Genomic DNA, 19066 nt, shown 5'->3' with positions numbered 1-19066 from the left:
CGGCTGAAGACGGACGGGGGGAAACGGTTGTTTTTCCCAATCTCATAGTTAGTTGCCTCCATTTGTAGGAGGATGTGTGATGAGGCTTAGTAATGGATTTGTTTATATTACTGTGGCCTAAATGAGTTAGTTTACGGTGTAGATCATTACATTGTCTTAACTTTGGCGTCGCTGGGTTGATCATTTCTTTATTATCCAGGACCAGCGTCAAGGAGGTTTTGCAATTTATCCTGTTAGTCCCACCTCCATGCTGCCAAAGGTCCCAACAGGCTGTCTAACAGAAGCCTGGTGACCTGCCAATGTAAATAGTGAAGCAGAACAATCTGTATCGGGTGACTGACTTATTTAATGATGGTTTAAAGGCCCGTGTCCACTGCTGCGCTGTGCGTTGTAGTCGATTGTTTATTGAGGAGCCATGTCTATCTGGTGTGTTTTAGATTAAACGTAGAACAAGTTTTAGAAGCAGTAGGGAGTGAAGATGTTTTACCTCAACGTGTTGCTACCTTCATCGGTGATGAGGGCTGATGAGCCAGTTGTGATCAGAGGCTCCCAGGACGCCGGGCACATACCCAGTGGTCGGCTGCTGCATTGGTAACAGCATCCTGACCTTTAGCCACATGCTAACAGACGTGTAATATGTCTGACAGCCTAGTTGTAAAACAGCCAAGTTTATCAAAACAATTGGAGGAAGGAGGAAGGGGGTGATGAGACTGTACGCGCGCACTCATCATGGCTTGATTGGAGGTGATTTATGAGAACGACTGCCTCCGGGAATGAACTTGTTGTGTGGAAGCATCTGTGGAGTCAGACGGGCAACAGTGGAATCCTTTCACGCCCTCAGCACTTAAGGGAGCAGCTGGATGAGTGAAGGGTCCCTCCAGTCGGACAACTCCTAGCCTTGTCTTTTTCGCTTGCGATGCTGATCTGCCTCTTACGTAGCAGTCATAAATAGTTGCACATAATTCACTGTAAAGGTTTTTGAATCCATTGGCAGGGAGAGGAGCAGGCAGGAAGGGAACCCCAGGAAGCCTGTTGGGATGTGATGTGGTTGCATCACTTTTGTTTATTGTGTTTTTTTTAATCTGCCTTGGCATTTTAAGCATCATGTGATGTGGGACTTAGCAACAGCCTCACATTGTAGCGCAGATAAAGAAAAATGGAGGCTCCTTTTGATTCCAGGCTGCTGTCGTGATGGTGCCTGACATTTTCAGAGGCTCTCTCTCTCTCTCTCTCTCTCTCTCTCTCTCTCTCTCTCTCTCTATCTCCCTCCCTCTCTTTCCCTCTCGCTAAGTCTGGAAGCTATAAATTGTGCAGAAACTCCCCTGCATGTGCGTCGCTGTTGGAATGTAAATGTTGTGCTGTGCTGCTGGAGGTGTCGAGTGTTTTCTGTGTAGTAAAAGAGGAAAGTAAGGTCACCAACAAGCTCCTCCTCCCCTCTCTCCCCTCCCACCCCCCACCCCCCTCTCTTGTACCAGGCTGTTCCTCTGTAATAGCCTGAGATGTCAGAGACCATTTGTCTTCTCCAACACACACACACACACACACACACACACACACACATTTGTACATGGTTCTCTTTAAACCCGGTGCAGACTTACTTTTGCACGCATGCTCGAATAGAGGTCTTCTTTGTTCACCACATCAACCACGGAGCTTGTTATGTGTGTGTATACGTGTGCACGGGGGTGTTTATGAAAAATTGCAGCTCTGGGGCCTTCCCTCTGTCCTTCAGGCTTTCTCTCGCTCGCTTTAGAAACACACCTACAGTTTTTTTTTGAATGTCTGAGCACATGCACACATGGTAGTCTTAATGAAGTCACATGGTTCTGTAGTAGGACCTCATACTGCTCTGGCACAACACCCCAGGTGTTCACATGATGGTAATCTGACCAGCCTTGGTGTGTGTGTCTGTGATATTGGTGTATGTAGAATGGTCCAGTCATGTTAGAATCCTTTTGAGGGGTGGTCACCCCCCACCCCACATGTTTGGCCTACATTCTTGACTCCTCCATCACTTATTAGCAGACTGCTGAGCTGTGCGGAGCCTGCTTTTGTGTCTGACAATAATGCTACGCGACGTAAGCCGGATAATAGCAACTTCACAGACACACAGCTGATTGTTTCACGTCGGGGTATCCCAGCGCACAGCGAACGGTGCTGCATTGGGGACAGCGTAGCGTCAGCCAGTCCGATACTCCTTCAAAGCTATACAACAATGTGCCTGAAAGCCTGCCACAGTAAGAAGGAAACACCTGAGCAAGCACTGGCCTTAGTGTTAAGCCTGTAGAGCACCCATCCCCCCCAAACACCCTAATTGCTGGTGAAGAATGGAGAGCTCTTCTATACTGCAGACATGGGGATACATCAAGTCCCGTTCCCTAGCGCCTCCTTCTAATGACCTCATATTACTGAAGGAGTGCAGGCTGCAGTTTCCTCTGGTACAAGTGCGTAGTCTGTTATCTCTCTCAACCCAACCACTGCAAGCATTTGATATTGACCACTGCATTAGATGGAAACATCATCAGTGTTTGATTTGTGTGTACACTATGCACACACAGTCCAGCTGTAGTCGTTAATAGGTGAAGTTCATGGACTAACAGGATGCGTTCCACCTGCTAATCAGCACATCACTATAGGGTATTGACAGTTAACTGGCAGTAAATGGACTGAAGGTGTGTGATGATTCATCTTTGATTGTGATGTTGTCATTACCTTTGTGTTGATGTATTGTTACAATGACAGCAAGACTATGCTCTTTGGGCTTTTTGTGAGGTCTCGGCAGGTTACGACTGTATTGGAAGTAGTTCTGTGTAGTTCATTGTCAGGGAGGTGCAACTGTTGGGGCCGTGACTAATTACTGGGTGACTGCAGCTAATGCAAAGTGTAAACAGTGATTGTGTTGTGGGACTTGTGCAGTGTAACAGATCAGTTGAGAAAGCACTCCGAATCTGAGATGTAAATAATGGTTCTTATGTGAGATGATAAGTACCGTTGATGATGTGGGTTATTGAACAGATGACATCAGAGCGTGTGCTTGTGTCATCCAGTACCACTTGACCACAGTTGTATTGGCCTGTGCAGTAGTTTTAGTGAAAGGCCTCTACTGACTGCTCGTTAGCCGCGCTGGCTAAACAATTTCATAAAGCATTTCGCCTCCGTTATTGTAAACAAACATCCAGCGGCGCCAGCTGTGAGAATCAGCTTTGAAGGTGTTGCGTACAATGTCACGAGTCGCCCGTCTCCTCCCTCCTCTGCTGGATGGATAGAATCAAAACAGACGTGTGTGCAGAGTGGAGCGCTGGAGAAGGCAGGAGGGATTTTCCCACCCTGCCTCTGCATGCGGCTGCCCTAGATTCCACCGACCGATTGTCTTGATGCAACTTTGCTATTATTAGTCCTATTGTCAGGAGAGATGGAGGGAGCGGGGGAGCAAGAAGGGGAAAATGCAGCGGAAGAACTCTTCCAGTTTGTCTTCTTGCTGTCTGTTGAATATTCAACACTGGTCTTATGTCGTTTCCTTAACAGGTGCTCCCCACAGTGTTCTGTATGTGATCTGATACAGCATGGAGAGCAGACAGTCGCTCCATTAGAGGATACAAATGCGAACCAGGGCCGTACAAAGTAATCAGAGTTAATTCTCCGGTTATTAAGCATTTGCTGGTCTAGAACCAAGCACCACTCGCATCAGAGGCTGGGGGCAGGATTAGAAAGTTTGATGTAAGCTGAATTAGTGCAACAACTGCAGTGTGATTGGTAATCGCCCTCTTGATGCTATTTCACTAGCGCCATGCTGAAAAAGGTTAACAGTATAGTCTGGATAGGGATCCAAACATGTCTGATCGCTCCTACTCGTGACGCCCAGAACCCAAATCTCACCTGCGAAGCCAAGCTAACACCGATCCACACCCCAGTGAGAACCCTTGCTCCAAGTGGCGTGTTTGACTTTATTTTTCCTCGTAATGCATTTATAACAGCGCTGAGCTATTTTTGGGCAAACCTTTTCCTTCCCTCCCTTCCTCTCTCCCTCCTTCTCCCCTGGGCCCACACATCCTTGGTATGGAGCAGATGAAGGAGGAATAAAGGAGGGCGGGGGAACTTGGGTCACATCCCTCCGCTCAAGGCTGTTTACTTTGCCTCTCTCCCGCTCGCGCTCAATATTTCTCTCTCTTTCCCCCCCTTTTGTGTCTCCAGCCTCTTTGCTGTTTCTCCCCACTTTCCCCTCATTTCTCTCCCATCGTGCAGATCCCATCACCCGCTGCCTTATTCTCGCCATCTCGTGTCTGGTGTGGTGTCGGCGTGGGTTTGACAGAGACAGAGATGACCTTGTAGATGAGGGAATGTCTCTTCATGCTGTCATTGAGCATTACTTCAGCTCAGCTGCTTTCTTATTCTATCTCTCTCCTCCACATTACTTTCATCCAAGTGAACCTCTACAACGGAATCACTTCACTTCCCTCGCTGGGTTCTGTCTGTCATGTCTGTAATGTTGGGTCCATGCCCTGGTTAGACCCTTTTAAGTATTTAAACCATACTGGGGGTGGCGTAGCCCATGCAACAGTGTAAATGGAAAGGACAAGGTTATGTTTTCTGTTTTCTATAAGATACTGCTAAACCCAACGCCCCCTGAACCACTAATTAATCTTAGCTTATTCAGACTTTTGTTTTTGCTTTGAGATTGTCTAATATTGGCCACCCTGGATAACTGTTATCTCATCACAGATGGTTATAAACGCTGGGATGTCTGTCTGCATGCAAGCCTGTTCCTGGAACATCATTAGAAGCACTGTCCTAAAATGCTAAAGCATCAGAAGCATCAATTCAAGTGGAGGCATAATGACTCAACACTGGCATTAAGTGCAATTGATTGACCAGTTGTCTGCCTAATGTCAAGATGAAGAAGGTGGCTTTGGAAGCGAAGCCAGCTGCTAAACTGTTAGTTAATATGCATGTGGTGAAAGCAGCTGGAATCCTGAACAGGATGGGAATGTTGAAAGTAGGTGAAGTGACTGTCGCCATAGCGAGGAGGAGCCGTGCGATCGAACTGTAGGCCTGGATGTGGCAGCAGCCACAGTAGAAGACGTTTACCTTCAGTCTAATCACGCATAATTAGCTGCCGGTTCCCAAGACGACCACCCCGTCAGCTTCACTCGAATTTCCTGTTTGCATGATGAGATTTCATATTTTCGTCTCATTCTGTCCCTGCGAGATGAGATCTGAGCTCTCTCTCCAGTCTGATGCGTTCTTGTCTGTTGTTAATTATGAGGGGAAGCCGTGTTTATGTACCTCTGGGGGACCGTCTCTCTCTATCTCGCCCGCTTTCTCTCCCCCTGATTGCTATTCTGTAGAAGTAGAAAGCAGCAGAATCATTCGGTTTGTTGTTAGGGACGAGGTGCCTTGGTTACGGCGCTGTCAACCTGGCTGCTATTGTGTAAGGCTGGTCACTCGGTTTTCAGGCAGCTCCACTCCAATCTTTTGTTCTGTTCATCTCATACATCCTATTTTCTTTTCTTGTTCTTTCCTTGTCCTCAGTTGTATTTGATTTATTTGTCTCAGCTTCACCTCTTTTTTGTTCTTGACATCACCTTCTTTTGATCTTCTGCCTTTCCGTTCAGTCCTCCATTTCTTTTGTTCTGTCCACCATCTTTTTCTTTCCTCATTTTTTTTTCATCTTCAACATCCTCACATCTCCTCACTGACCCCCTTTGTCTGGTTCATCCCCCATGCTGCTTTTCTGTCTGTCATCATCTCAGTCTTCATTGTTTAGCTCTTTCACTTTACAGGAATCTCCGTTTTCCTCTATTTTGAATCTCAAACCAAATATTAAATGATGCAAGTCAAGATGTGTTATTTGCTTCCTTTGTCCTTTTAATTAGTCCCTTCCTTTTCTCATTCTCTATTAATCAACCCTGAACCTTTCCCTTCACATTGAGACATTATCATCCATCATCCCCTTCCCTTCCCCTCTCTGCTCACGTGTTCTTTGTTTTTGTTCTACTATCATCCTTGTTATTTTCTGCCTAATCTGTGTTTTTAAATTATCTTTTAATGTTTAGCTGCTGTCTTTCTCTCGCTTGTTTCTAATTTAAAACATTTGTTGTACTGATGTACCCACTTCAAAAAAGGCAGCATTCGTTGTTTAGAGCATAATGCACACTTTGTAGTCCACTCAACAGTGATACATGGTACTTGTAGTCATATTGTCTAGTGTGCATGTCACGTAGCCTACACTGTGGAGGGCTTAGAAACATTATAATGCAACGTAATCTGGTGCATATGCTATGTAGTTCCCTGCACAGTAAATTGGGAGTGACTTAAGACACAGACTGGGTCTCATTGGGACTGTAAGGTTTAGCCATGCCTGCATTCTCCATCTATGGAACAACTGTGAGCTGTTATGGCCATTAGATTGTTTTAGTGCATACAGTTAGAAGGAGGGAGTTAATTTTTTTTGTTTTTAAAGAATATAAAGGTTTGGTCATGGTGCTTTATGGTCTGAGATGCTGTTTCTTATACATCAGTTTTGCTACAAGCCATTGAGCATGTGGCTGCCCTTGATCCATAGCCTACAGGAGACAAAGGGCACTCAACTGGATGGGCGTCTGAGCTTGGCACTCACGTGAAACGTAGACAGCCATAAAACACAGAAGTAAGGCAAGCGAAACATGTGGATGAGGCGTTCAGACTTTTTGGTGCTCTTTTACGTCAAGTTTTAAAACTGGATTCCTACGCCTGCCGGAATGTAACTTTTAGCATCTGCTTGGCCAAGGCGCTGGGAGGAAAAGGGGATGAGGGGGTATTTTTAGCCTGGCTAGCCTACATGTTTGCTATGCAGTCAAGCTCAATAAATCAGATTAGAATTTTTTTGGAGAGCAGACTAGAGCTTACTATGTGTGCGTGCATGCGTGTGACTGTGTGCTTAGACATGAATCAAAGCACGGCAAACCTTCGACTAGGGGTAAAATCAAAATATAGGAGTGTAACACGCGTTATTCTGAGTAAATGTCAGTGAGGTGAGTGACACACTAAGCTCCATCCCTATCTTTATGTCAAACGCCATTGTCTTTGTGTTTCCTCTCCTCCTGGTGGTAACAGTTGCTCTATAGCCTCCGTGCTCGTCTGTATTCTGGCTCAGTACGTTTTCTCTGTTTAAAAGGCAGACAGCGCTGCTCCCTCCACATTGGTTGTTTGCTTTAATGCCTGGTGCTCATTGGCTGCCAACGGTCTCCCGTGCAGCCAGACAGAAAGCGCCTCTGCTCCCGTTAGTGATGGGCAGATTATACGCCGCGCAGGCTATGCAAACACCGAAAAACAATCCCGAATAATTTGACGTATAGACCAGGTCGCCGTCGCAGCTAAACCTCCTCACTTCCTGGGTGACGTGCTCTCGCTTCTCTGCGTGGCCTCGTTGCCAGTCGCTAATCTGGCAGCATGAAGCTGCAATTAAATATGAATTAAGCAAAAAATATGCTAATAATGATTCTGCTGAATGGCATTTCATCAGATCTAGGTAGCAGGGTCAGGCTACGCACTATGTATCAACCCCCCACCCCCATGAAGACTAATCTATCGGCCTGTTATGAAGCAGTCAGCCGTACATGCTCATGCACATATTCAGCTTTATTATGGCGTGTAGGTTAGTGTGTTTCTCCGGTGCAAGTTGTAGTGATGGCGAGCGCTGACATCGATCGGATCAGACGCTGTACAGTGGTAGAAGCGTGGCATCTGCTGCTCTTTGTTCTCTCGCTCTGTTATTGCTGCTCTCTGTGCCTGATAGGAGCCCGAACCGATTCACAGATCTGTGTGTGTGTGTGTGTGTGTGTGTGTGTGTGTGTGTGTGTGTGTGTGTGTGTGTGTGTGTGTGTGTGTGTGTGTGTGTGTGTGTGTGTGTGTGTGTGTGTGTTGGCGCGTCCATGACCACTGCTCATTGCTGTCTTCGGTAACTATAGCAACAGACTCACCAGACGGCGAGTTTTCTCCTTTCCTAGCTTTCGTATGTTTATCTTTCCTGAATACTCGATGTACTCTGTAAGCGTGTGTGTGTGTGAGATTGCAGACACAATACAGTGTCCAGCATTTTATTTCATCTTTTCACGTCAATGCAACCTAATAGAACCTGTATTTCTGTCCTCATTTGCCTATCCTGTGTGACGACTATTTTGACATTGACATTTGGATGATATAAAGGCCAAGTCCTAAAATACTCACACACACAGGAACATATCTTATGCTGTGAACACATTGTAACCGTATAGAAAACCCAACAAATCCCATTTGAGCAGGCAAGAGTCTAAGCACAATTGTTAGTTTAGCTCTAAAACCCTTAAACATAAATATAAACATATATAATATATAAAAACATATTGTTAAGCATCCTCATTCCCAAGATGTAATACTTCAACCTCATAAAAATGTGCCCATTTCATATTCTAAAAATAAGGAGGAGTCACACTGAGCAGACGCAGCACTAAACTGTTTACTTAACAACTGTCTTTCTCCGTCACCCTCTTCGTTGTAGTTTTCTTATCCTCCTTCATCTGCTTCGTCATCTTCTTCCCTGGCTTCCCTCCATCCCCTGCTTTCGTAAGAGGTCTGGGGATCTTCTGTTTAGGATGTTACAGTACATGAAGCCCTGGCAACAAATGTTTTTCTTTTTAAGCTGGATCCCGATGTGGGGGAGGGCTGCGTGTTTAGCGTTTGTGTGTGATGTATTTATAAATGTGTTTTATCTTCTCTGTCTTTTTCTGTGGGAAGATGGGTTTTCTCTGAAGGGCTGTATATACTGTGTGGATACATGTCAAAAGCCTTGTGTGTAACATTTTGTTGGTACATGGGATGAACTGGCGACATGGGTCAAAGAGAGCACAAGGCTGCTTGTGTATGGTGGGTGGACCCTGAGTTATGGCTAAAATGAAATTAGCCGTCGTTTATTAGATAACGTCCTACTGCTGCAGTGGTTGCACTTTTTCAAAGAACGTGTGATGCAAAAACTGACTCTTCTCCCTCTGTGCTGTACCAGGTATATGTGGAGTTCGACGACCAGGAGTGGGAGAAGCGAGAGTGGGTCAAGGTCTACGAGGATTTCCAGCTGTTTCTGCTGGAGCACCAGCTGGTCTGGGCCAAGAGGAAGGAGGGAGCGGGAGGAGCAGGGGCAGGTGGAGGAGCAGGAGGTCTGCTGCAGGGAACAAAGGCCAAGCACATACTGTGGCCTGCCCTGGTAAGACCTTTGTTTTCTATTTATAGGCTGGATGCAATGATGGGAAGAGTCAGGCAGACGACCAAGCTGTCTGTGCCCTTCGACTTTCCCTCTTGGCTTCTTTTATTTCTGCCTCTGTCCATAGTACACCACAGTTCCATTCTATACAACAGCTGATGCTGGGTCTTGTTGTCTGTGCAGCCCTCTTACAATCATCCCAGTGCTGCGGCTCTCGGAGGCGTTGAATGTTTGTGCGCTTGTCTGTGTCATCAGCATTCCAGTGCTGTACAACGTCTGATGTCTCTCCGTCATCGCACACATGCTTTGGTGTGGTGGCAGTGCGGTTCCCGTGGTGGTTTCTGCTGTTGTCTGTATGTCACACTGTTTCTCACACACACTGTGGTCGTTGTAGTCACGCTCACGCCGCACACGTGTGCTATCTTTGAGCTCCGTCAGAGGTGAATGACTTTGTGTCCTCCCTCGACTCAGTGATTTGGTTTATAAATGTTTGACGTTTAATGGCAGGTAGCTTTGGACTGTGCGTGTGTGTGTGGAAATATGATTCACTGTTTTGATTATGTAATAGCAGAGTGCACAGCGCCATCTGGCACATGCATGGGAGATAAGAGTTCAAAGACTTTGGCACACAGTTTTTCCCTCGTTTGTCTCTGACTCTTCCTGGCTTTTTTTTTCTTACTTGTTCGTTATAGCACACACTCCTTCTGCTATTGTCATAGCAACAAAATCAAAATTGAGTACAGACACATTCATGCAGGTAAGAAATAAAGCTGTATTAAAGTAAAAGGGGCGACAGCCATAACAAGAATCATTAATTTAAAGCAAGCTAGCTTTATCCCTCATTCAAATTTGCAGACTTCAGAAGTCCACGTAAAGTCGTTCACAATGAAACAAATCTGTTACGGCTTAACCTGCACCAATCTCGCGTCTTACCCTTTGGCTTGTCATTGGCTTGTAAACTGCTTTACTTCATGCTTGATTACAAAAAACAACCCTGACATCATCTGCAAAAAAGCAGATGAGGGTGTGCTGGGTCTCCCAGGTGAGGTCTGTGAATAGGAGTCTCTATTGGATTTTTGTCAAAAAGTTCCTTCCAGGAACAGACACATTCATAAAATGAATAGTGTTTTGGATGTTTGCCTTCCCATAGATCAGGAAAGCTAGGCCTCCTTGAACCAGATCTGGAACTCGCCGTCAATCCTTGACAAATGCCCCCCAGCCACGCACAGCCTGAATAAATTACCACTAGTACACTGGGCCATCACCTGCAGGAACATATTTTGTGTCATGAGTGCACTGTACACCAGCTGTCAGACGAGGACTGAGAAGTAGGCGTACTGGTCCTTGGATCTGTTCATGCGTAATGAAGTTAAAAGCCTGATGTGACACAGGATGAGTTAAGCTTGTTTGTGCAAATCTTAACAGTAATTACATAAAGAAGTAGTTTTTATTTTTATTTTGAAGCTATTTCAGCAGTTGACTTATTTCACATTCTTAAACAGACTCCAGTTTGGAGCCCGACCCCTGACTATTGTAGCCACATTGCTCTTGAAACGTTTAGCTCTGGTCAGACACATTGCGTGTCTAGTTATTGTATCATTACACAACTATAAACCCCTGTGACCTCCACACAAACACACAGACTTGCTCTTTTTCTTCTCAGATATTCACAACTAGCATTGTCTGTGATGCTCTCAGCCTTTCAATTCCCATGTAGTTTCCCATGTAATTCCCATGGAGCAGTAAGGAATGACTGAGGTGGTATGCAGCACCACTTGACTAGTGCAGTATTATAGCATTGATTGGTAATTGAATGAATCTAATGATAGTGGTAGTAGTAGCAGTGGCTGTATTGTTAATAGAACATGTATTGCTGACAGTGGCTGTAGGTGGAGCAGTGGAATGATTGCTTTATTCTCATAACTGCTGTTGAAACTAGAAAAGCTCCATAAACAGGTCCACCAAGTCTTTGTATTAAGAAAGCTGTCACGTATTTATGTATCCTTTAATTGTGTCCATACCTTGAGCCATTCGTTGCTAACCTATAGGCCCTGGTTGTTTTAACATGTCTTTGGGCTATGAGCAGACACCAGACATGCAAAGAGAGAGAGAGATACTGCTAAGTCAGTTCTGTTTTATCTTTTGTCTCATATTGTCACTGACTAGTTCCCTTTTTCTCTGCCACTGTTAGTGGCCAATACATGTGTAGAAGGGATTGGGTAAGATACGATTTATTAAGATTATGCTCAAAAGGTCATGAATGATATTATGTGTGCATTTGTGTAAGAGTGCTGCGCAATGGTAGGTGTCAAACAGGCACCAGCCTGCATGTGCACACATGTATGAGGCAGGTTGCCGTGTTTGCTGGTGTGGTGTCAAGGTAATGTAAGGGTGCAGTGTCATACGTCTTCTGACTAATGAGAACGGCTGTTTCCTCAGGCACACGCACTGTAAGCGCACACATACTCACACTGATGCTGTTTGACCTTTTTCCCTTTTTAGGCTAGTGGTCTGTTTGTCAGTGTGTGTGTGTGTGTGTGTGTGTGCGCGCGTGCCTATGATTCCATCTTTGAAGATATGGTGTGAAACGAGCTTGAGGAAGAAGGATGGAGGCAGATGACTGTTGTCATGTGAAGAGCGGCTGCTTTAATAGCAGCAGTCACTCAAAACAAGTCCTGCCTCGGGCTGCGTGTTTGGGTTGGGTCTGTTATGTTGTGAAGTTTCCACCATCCCCGCCCTGCTCACACCAGCTTTGTAACTCACTGAGACAGGTCCCATCCCCCACGCACTAAATACACCCACACATAGACAAACATACACATTTGGCTTCAATTTGGGCTTTTCTGCAGCCGCCGTTTCCCCCGTTTTCTCACAGATACATCTGAACACTACTGTGCGTTTTCATTGTGTGTCGACGGCACACATTTTTGTTCCTCTGATTTCAGCCGTGCGATATTCCAGTGTACATTTTGCACAGCACTGCCACATGCTGCTTCAAGCTGAAAGTCAGACTTAGTACCTGGCAGAGCTGAATCCATTATTAAGTAGTATAGTTGTACCGTCAGGGAACAGACGTTCATGTACTCCCAGCATATGAATGTCATCTTGCTGAACTCTTCACATGCTCTATAGATGTCTCACCACATGAGTCACTAGACATGAGCAGAATAAGCTCATTTACAACTGAGACAATGGTTGGAATAGCTTTTCAGTGGAACCTCTCACCTTAGACTTATCAGTGCTGTGTTTGTCTGCTGCCTGTGACAGGCTGTCGCTGATGTTCACGTTGTTCACTGTGCACAGCTGGTAAATATTAACATTTGTTTATCTGACTATTTGAATGCTATCATGCAGAATGCATTTCTCTTTTTTACATTATGTGCTGAGGATATGTTAAAAGCAAAAGCTCCTATTGTTTTCAGCATGTGCGTACCTCAGCTGCTTCAAGGAATGAAAGCGGCATTTCCCCCCACGAATCCCTTCCTGTTTAACTAGTTGTTGCCTAGCAACACAGACAACACCTCCTCTGAAGCTCAGTAACTAATGCTTTTATATACTTGGACAAAATGAAGTTGGAAAATGTTTGGTTGATCATTTTATTTGGCAAGTGGCTGTGGCACCAGTGAAATATTACCCTAGCACCCAAGTTTGTACATACACTTGGTTCAAGGTTCACAGCAGAGGAACCCTCAGCTTATTATTGGTTTGCAGTGTACATAAACATGATGCACAGGCCTTTAAAGAAGAAAGCTACTCCATCAAGAATCCCTGTAACCGAGACAACCCTGTGTTTATATTGGGTTTATCTCACGTTAGGAATCCCTTTAGCGTGACCGCATCTGAAGCTGCCATAGAGCTCTGTGGGGTTAGACCCAGCTGATCCTGGCCAGCAGTGCCCCCAGACACAGATCTGCCACGTTACGCTCGCAGGGCATGTTTGTTCCATTCTCTGTGGTTGCCAGCACAAAGCTGCTGATGAGTTTCCCCAATGCAAATAACTCAAAGCTTTACAGTCCAAATGCATTATGTACAATGTATTTACTCTAGAGTGACACCATGGGAAGGATTTCTTCTTATCTTTATGCATGACTGAGTGTAATGAACCCATAAAAAACAGCTCCATGATTATGGTTGAGGGCTAAAAAGCCACAGAGAACATTGACAGACTGCTAAATGTCAGTCCAGCTTTAACCTGTGAGCTCATTGGCCTTTCATATAATAGGAGAAACATCAAGTACAGCTTAAATACTCATCTGATGCCCTGTGGAACGTGGCCGACACCATGCGAGGCTGACCACACACGTTTTCGGTGTGGTGATGTGGTAATAATAGTGTGTGTCTGTGCGTGTCGTTGTGTTGGGACAGCGCTCCTTAGGTCAGATCATGACAAACGGCTGCGCACGAGGCCGTACGGCTGTAACAAGGGCGGGATTACCACAGCGCTGCAGGTCGAGCTGTTCGCGCCACGAGTGAGTAAGAAGAGCTGGCAACTGCGGCCGGGTCTCTGTTTGTTTTATTGGCGGGCCCGTCTCTTCCACACGCACCCGGTGACTCAGCCTTTGGCCCATTCTTTGGCTGTGCCCTCTGTGTGTGTGTGTGTGTGTGTGTGTGTGTGTGTGTGTGTGTGTGTGTGAGACACGTGAACCGTGGCGACACATGCTGCTCCTGCATGCAACCACACCATTACATTTTTATGTGCCAAGGTACAGGCAGTGACCTGACCCGCTGCTACTAAATTATAGTGTGTGGATGTTTTGTAGCGATGCTCATAACTGTTAGCATTACGTTTTACCCTTCTACCCGTCTTCCACTGCCCTGTCTCTCTCCCTCATGGTGTAACTCTTATTTGTGTTTTTGAATGGCTAAGCCTTGCTCGTCCTTCCATTGAGGAAACGGCTTTGCCACATTTGTACAGAGGTCCTCTGTTATTGCACTCTGGCAGAAGGCAAGGAGACGAGGTGGACTGAGGCGCTTGCATCAGACTGTTCACCTAAAGGCAGCTGGCAGGTCCTATGAAGCCCTCCTGTTAAAAGGTGGATGGCTGACCTCCAGTGGAGCTAAACACACTCTCTCTCTTTCTCTCGCCCCATTGTAACAAAAATGCCAGCATTACATAACAGGAGGGAAAATCATGTAGCAATGCTGTTACATGATATCTTGGCTTCGTTTGCAACGTTAACCACTGTTAATGCATGGATTCTAACAGGACGTTGACAAAAAGGTGCTGGAGAGTTGGCTTAAAATAGTGATTACAGCTTTAATAGATTTGTTCCTAGAGTTGAACCAAATTATGTTTCACCTGTGCAAGTCGTCAGAGTAGCAACACGGGATCAAATCCAATCAGATAACGGATTCCAGGAGAGAGATTTTCTTCTCTTCTGTACATCTGTCTATTGTTCCCTCAAGCCCTCTGCGTCTGCACCAACTTTTGTGTGTGTGTGTGTGTGTGTGTGCGCACGGTTACATCTATGATCCAGATATTACATCACCTTTCTGTCTCACAGGGAACGTTGAGTACTGTGTGAACTCATTAAAGACACTCCGCGCAGACTCCCATCAAAGACGCAGAGTGAATTCCAATGCCCAGATGACACCCAAGGGCAGAGAGACACAGGGAATGAGAGGATGGAGGAGAAAGGGAGAATGGCGGCAGTATTTAGTAAAACATTGCCAAAGGCTCTGCTAGGTACAAATCCTTGTTTTGTCTTGCCTGGTCACAGATTTCCTGTGTAATCCCTGACATTTGGGAGAAATCTGTCATTTCCTTGTGTGATCTAAACAAGTACAATTTTATAACGCGGGTGTGACACTGCAGTTACAGCTTGATATTTACATCCAAAACAGTCCATAGGTGATGATACGAGACGCAGCCGAGGCCCCGGAGGCGTAGCTGATGTGAATGGTGATCAGGCAGACTGTTAAGCCTACTGACAGGATGTGTGACGCCCGGTGTGTCTGCCACCGCTGTAGCAAAGGCACATGGTGTAGAGCCGGCATTACAACCAACGGAGCACCCGCTGCTCTTTTATGCCGCGTTCTGGCTGAGCGCCCAAGCGCTGCTGCGCAGCGATATTAACTGGCAGGCTGCTCCTTTGTCCTAATTTCCGAGCGAGTGGTGGAAACGGGTGTCCCAACTTTGCCTTTATTTTTTTGTTTCCTCAGCCAATGGAGCGGAGCCGGCGTGGTAGAAATATGATGCGTCTCGCTAATCCAGTCAAAACTGCAGCGGCGTTTTGAATGAACTGGAGGCTTTTTAATGAGCCTGTGCATGATATTCATTTGCATTTCTGATGGATGACACAGCTGCAGCTGGAACGATCACATATTGCTGAAAACAACAGCTCTTTGCTGGCTTTGAATGTTTTTTTTTTTTTTTTTTATGGAAGATATATAGACTCATAAAATCTGGCTGTATATTACTCTCACTCTCACACCTGTACAGTCTAATCCAATCCAGAGAACACTATTAATTCTACCTTTTACAAGGTTGTATCTTATCAGTGGTTAAGTTGAATCTGTCGGAAAGGTGATTACTCTACTACAGTAAATGTTTATTATTGAGGTCACGGTAGTATAATAATGTGTATGAGTCCTTATTTAAGGGCAAAATGTTAAATCTGAGGAAAGGGGAGCACACAACAAAGACATGTTATATCCTGCTCGTTTTTGTTTGACTTCTCTCCTTTCTGACTACAGATGGCTCAAATCCTGCTATGTTACCTAGCAACAGTGGGCCACTTTGTAAAGTAAAATCACACACACACACAAACACACACACACACACAAACAAACACACCCACACACACACACACACACACACGTATGTATGTCAGCATACATCTTGTTACCTGCTCATTGTATTGGCTCTGCTTGCCACCACCTGACTGTCGTAGCCTCCTCTACACTACACACTGTTGCTGTTTTTAGCTGCTCCTCTGCAGGTAGATGACCCCTGGAACTGGTGTTTCTTCACCAGCCAGAAAGGAAGCTGGTCCGCTGTGCGACACGTAAACGTCGCGTGGCTAAACTGGGTCAAAAAAAAAATCTCCAACCCCCTGTTCTTCCTCGGTTAGTCCCTCTTTCTTTCCCCCTGAGCAGATGGAGCTGGGCTGGTGTAATCTCCTGCCTCCTGTGGATCTGTGTTTGCATGTGTAATTATAGCTTACCTTTATGGCGGCGAGGACCCCAGAAAAGCATTTGTCTCCCAGCACAGAGCACTCAAACAGTAGCAAGTCAACACAGGCGGGGTTTCAGTATTAATGTAGTCAGATTAGTTAATGCTTCCCTTAAACCACGTTTTGATGCTAGTTTAAATGATAAAACAAAGGGTGTTGAAGACTGATATGGTAATTATTGTGTGTGTGTGTGTGTGTGTGTGTGTGTGTGCGTGTGTGCGTGTGTGCGTGTGTGCGTGTGTGCGTGTGTGCGTGTGTGCGTGTGTGCGTGTGCGCGTGTGCGCGTGTGCGCGCGCGCGCGTGCGTGCGTGCGTGCGTGCGTGCACGTGCACATATACGTGTGTGTGAGAATGACAGCAGCTTTAATCCTGCATTGGTGGGACAGATGGACGACAGGATATTACTGCTAGTGTGTGTGTACAGTAGAGAGTGTAAATCTGATGGGTGGATTAATCCGCTGATAAGGTCAAAGTTGACTCCTTAGACTTTTGTGTCTGATGTGCTGAATTGTCACAGGGTTCTGGTGCTTGGACTCCACCAGTGTTCTTTTGTTACAGTACATTTATCCACTATTGGTGCATTGTTCTGTAACATTACGTTTTCTAGGATTACAAAATAAAAACAGTAAACCAGAGCTAAGTATACTCTAACATTGGCCCTTTAAATTAGACTCCGCTTCATCTTGTCTTGTATTTAAACCCCAACACTCTAAACAGAAGGAAAACATATGGCGACCGTGACCAATTATATCTCTGAAGAATGTCACCTTGCTTGAAGTATTGCAGTCTGTCGCATCATGTTGGATTACGGCGCCTGTGAAGCATATGGTGAACACAGCCCTGTCATCAAGCTCATGGGCCAGGTGAAAGCCAGCTCCGGTTTCTGGTATCCACTTCTGCTTTTTGCCATTTCTGTCCAACCACTCGTGGAAACTTGACTTTCTGTGGTTCGGTTGCGTTTCAGTTTGTGCGTTCCTGCCTTTTCTTCTGCTGCCTATTAAGAACAACAAAGCTCAGACAGTTCGGAGGCGTGCGCGGGTTTGGACAGAGGCGATCTAGAGGCGGAGACGGGGAGAGCGAGCGAGTCGGACGGTGTGGTGAGTAACGAGGGAGCGAGACTGCGTCACATAGAGAGAGAGAGACAGAGGGGAAGTGTGTCGGCCTGCCCTGCCTCCGTCCCTCCCTCTCTCCTTCCTAGCGTCAGCAGCAGTTAAAATGTCGGCTGTGTAGCTCGTCCTCTCTGCTCTGCTTTCTCTCCTTCTGGCCATCTGTCTTTCTCACCACAAGAGGAAACCTCTCTCACTCTCACTCACTCTCTCTCTATCTCTCTCTCTCTCTCTCTCTCTCTCTCTCTACTGCGCCTTTTTTTACCCTCGTCATCCTTTCTTTTCTTTCTTCCTGTCTGTCCCCTGCTTGTTGGATCAAAGCTAGTTTTGTCAAGTGCTGCTTCTTCAGAGACAGTGCTGTTTGACGCTGTTTGGAGACTAGGACTTGAGGTAATGTGACGTGATTTTCTATCCTCTTCTGTTCTCAGGTTAAAATTTTAAACTGACTAAGTTGGAGTTTAGTCCTTCAGGGTGAATGGTTTGGAGTAACAAACAGAATAGGAGCTGTGGATGTTTCCAAGAATAGAATGTACAGTCATCCTCATCTGTTGTGTCCTACAAGTCGACGTGTGCGTGTATATTATATTATATTTGTATTCTTCCTGCTTTAAACCACTTTACTAAACATCTACCATCTAAGCTGTGGTCATTTATTCTTTGACTTTAGCACTTTAACACTACTTTCTGCTGTTTTCTTATAGAACTGTTGTGGTTGATAAGTTTTTCCAAAAGAAATGTCATAACTTAATTATCATGAAAATCTTTGTTGTTGCTGTGATCAACATGAACGACCTCTGTCTTCCCCTCAGTTCATGTCACAGTACACAGTGTATACAGAGTATGTGATTCATAATCCTATGCATTACTACATCTTGAACGATGGCTGTCTGAGGTCATGGACAAATCCACCCTGCGCTGAAGCTTATGAAAGCAGACCATAATATTTCCTGTGGTTTTGGAGGAACTTTGTTGAGAATCGCCCTGTTGTCATCTGGGCTATGTCAAACTGGCTTTGAGTCTTTATAAGGACAAGTCGACTGCCAAGTCTGGGCATGAACTTTGTATAGCGATTTGTTCTTGCAGGAGAGTTTGAAAACAGCCTTTGCCACACTTCAAAGGTCACACAACAGAATGACAGTGGTTCCTCATGGGTGACACAGCAACCTGTCCTGACACCAGCCTTCAGTGTCCTAACAAGAAGCTTACTGACCCTTCAGGCTCTATTTTTTTTTTTAAAGGTAAATCAAGTTTTTATCCTGCTGTGGAACAATGCTGTCAGATGCTTGAGCCTAATGAGCAGTGGCACCTTAAGTGTAGACAATGTTTGCTAGAGCACTTCTTTAATAAATGCTTGCAATCACCTCCAGCCGTAGTCCTGACGACACTTCTCCAGATTTGGATACAGACTCTAGTGTAAAACAACCGCAGTTCCAAAAACATTGGGAGATTTTGCTTGATGGTTCCCTATAAATAATTCACACACAGGCGCAGGGCAGTGGTGTGAGACTGACCTGCTTTCTGTGTGTGTGTGTGTGTGTGTGTGTGTGTGTGTGTGTGTGTGTGTGTGTGTGTGTG

The 19066-nt window shown here is 45.5% G+C and overlaps 1 protein-coding gene across 6 annotated transcripts in view; it reads left to right on the top strand.

Moving 5' to 3' along the window:
• Positions 1–19066, top strand: part of jmjd1cb (jumonji domain containing 1Cb) — a 59018-nt gene that overhangs the window by 17143 nt on the left and 22809 nt on the right. For 5 of the 6 annotated variants that reach the window (XM_029133322.3, XM_029133325.3, XM_029133323.3 and 2 more), the window contains exon 2: positions 9017–9214. In XM_029133322.3, the coding sequence (XP_028989155.1) occupies positions 9017–9214 (198 nt within the window). Of the gene's footprint in view, positions 1–9016; positions 9215–16757; positions 17882–19066 lie in introns of those variants that run through there. The other variant, XM_029133324.3, reaches the window with a different exon arrangement.

This window comes from Betta splendens, chromosome 19 (genome assembly GCF_900634795.4).
Source record: "Betta splendens chromosome 19, fBetSpl5.4, whole genome shotgun sequence".
Taxonomy (NCBI): Eukaryota; Metazoa; Chordata; class Actinopteri; order Anabantiformes; family Osphronemidae; genus Betta; species Betta splendens.
Note: the sequence above shows the minus strand (reverse complement) of the source record. Positions and strands in the feature narration are given on the sequence as shown.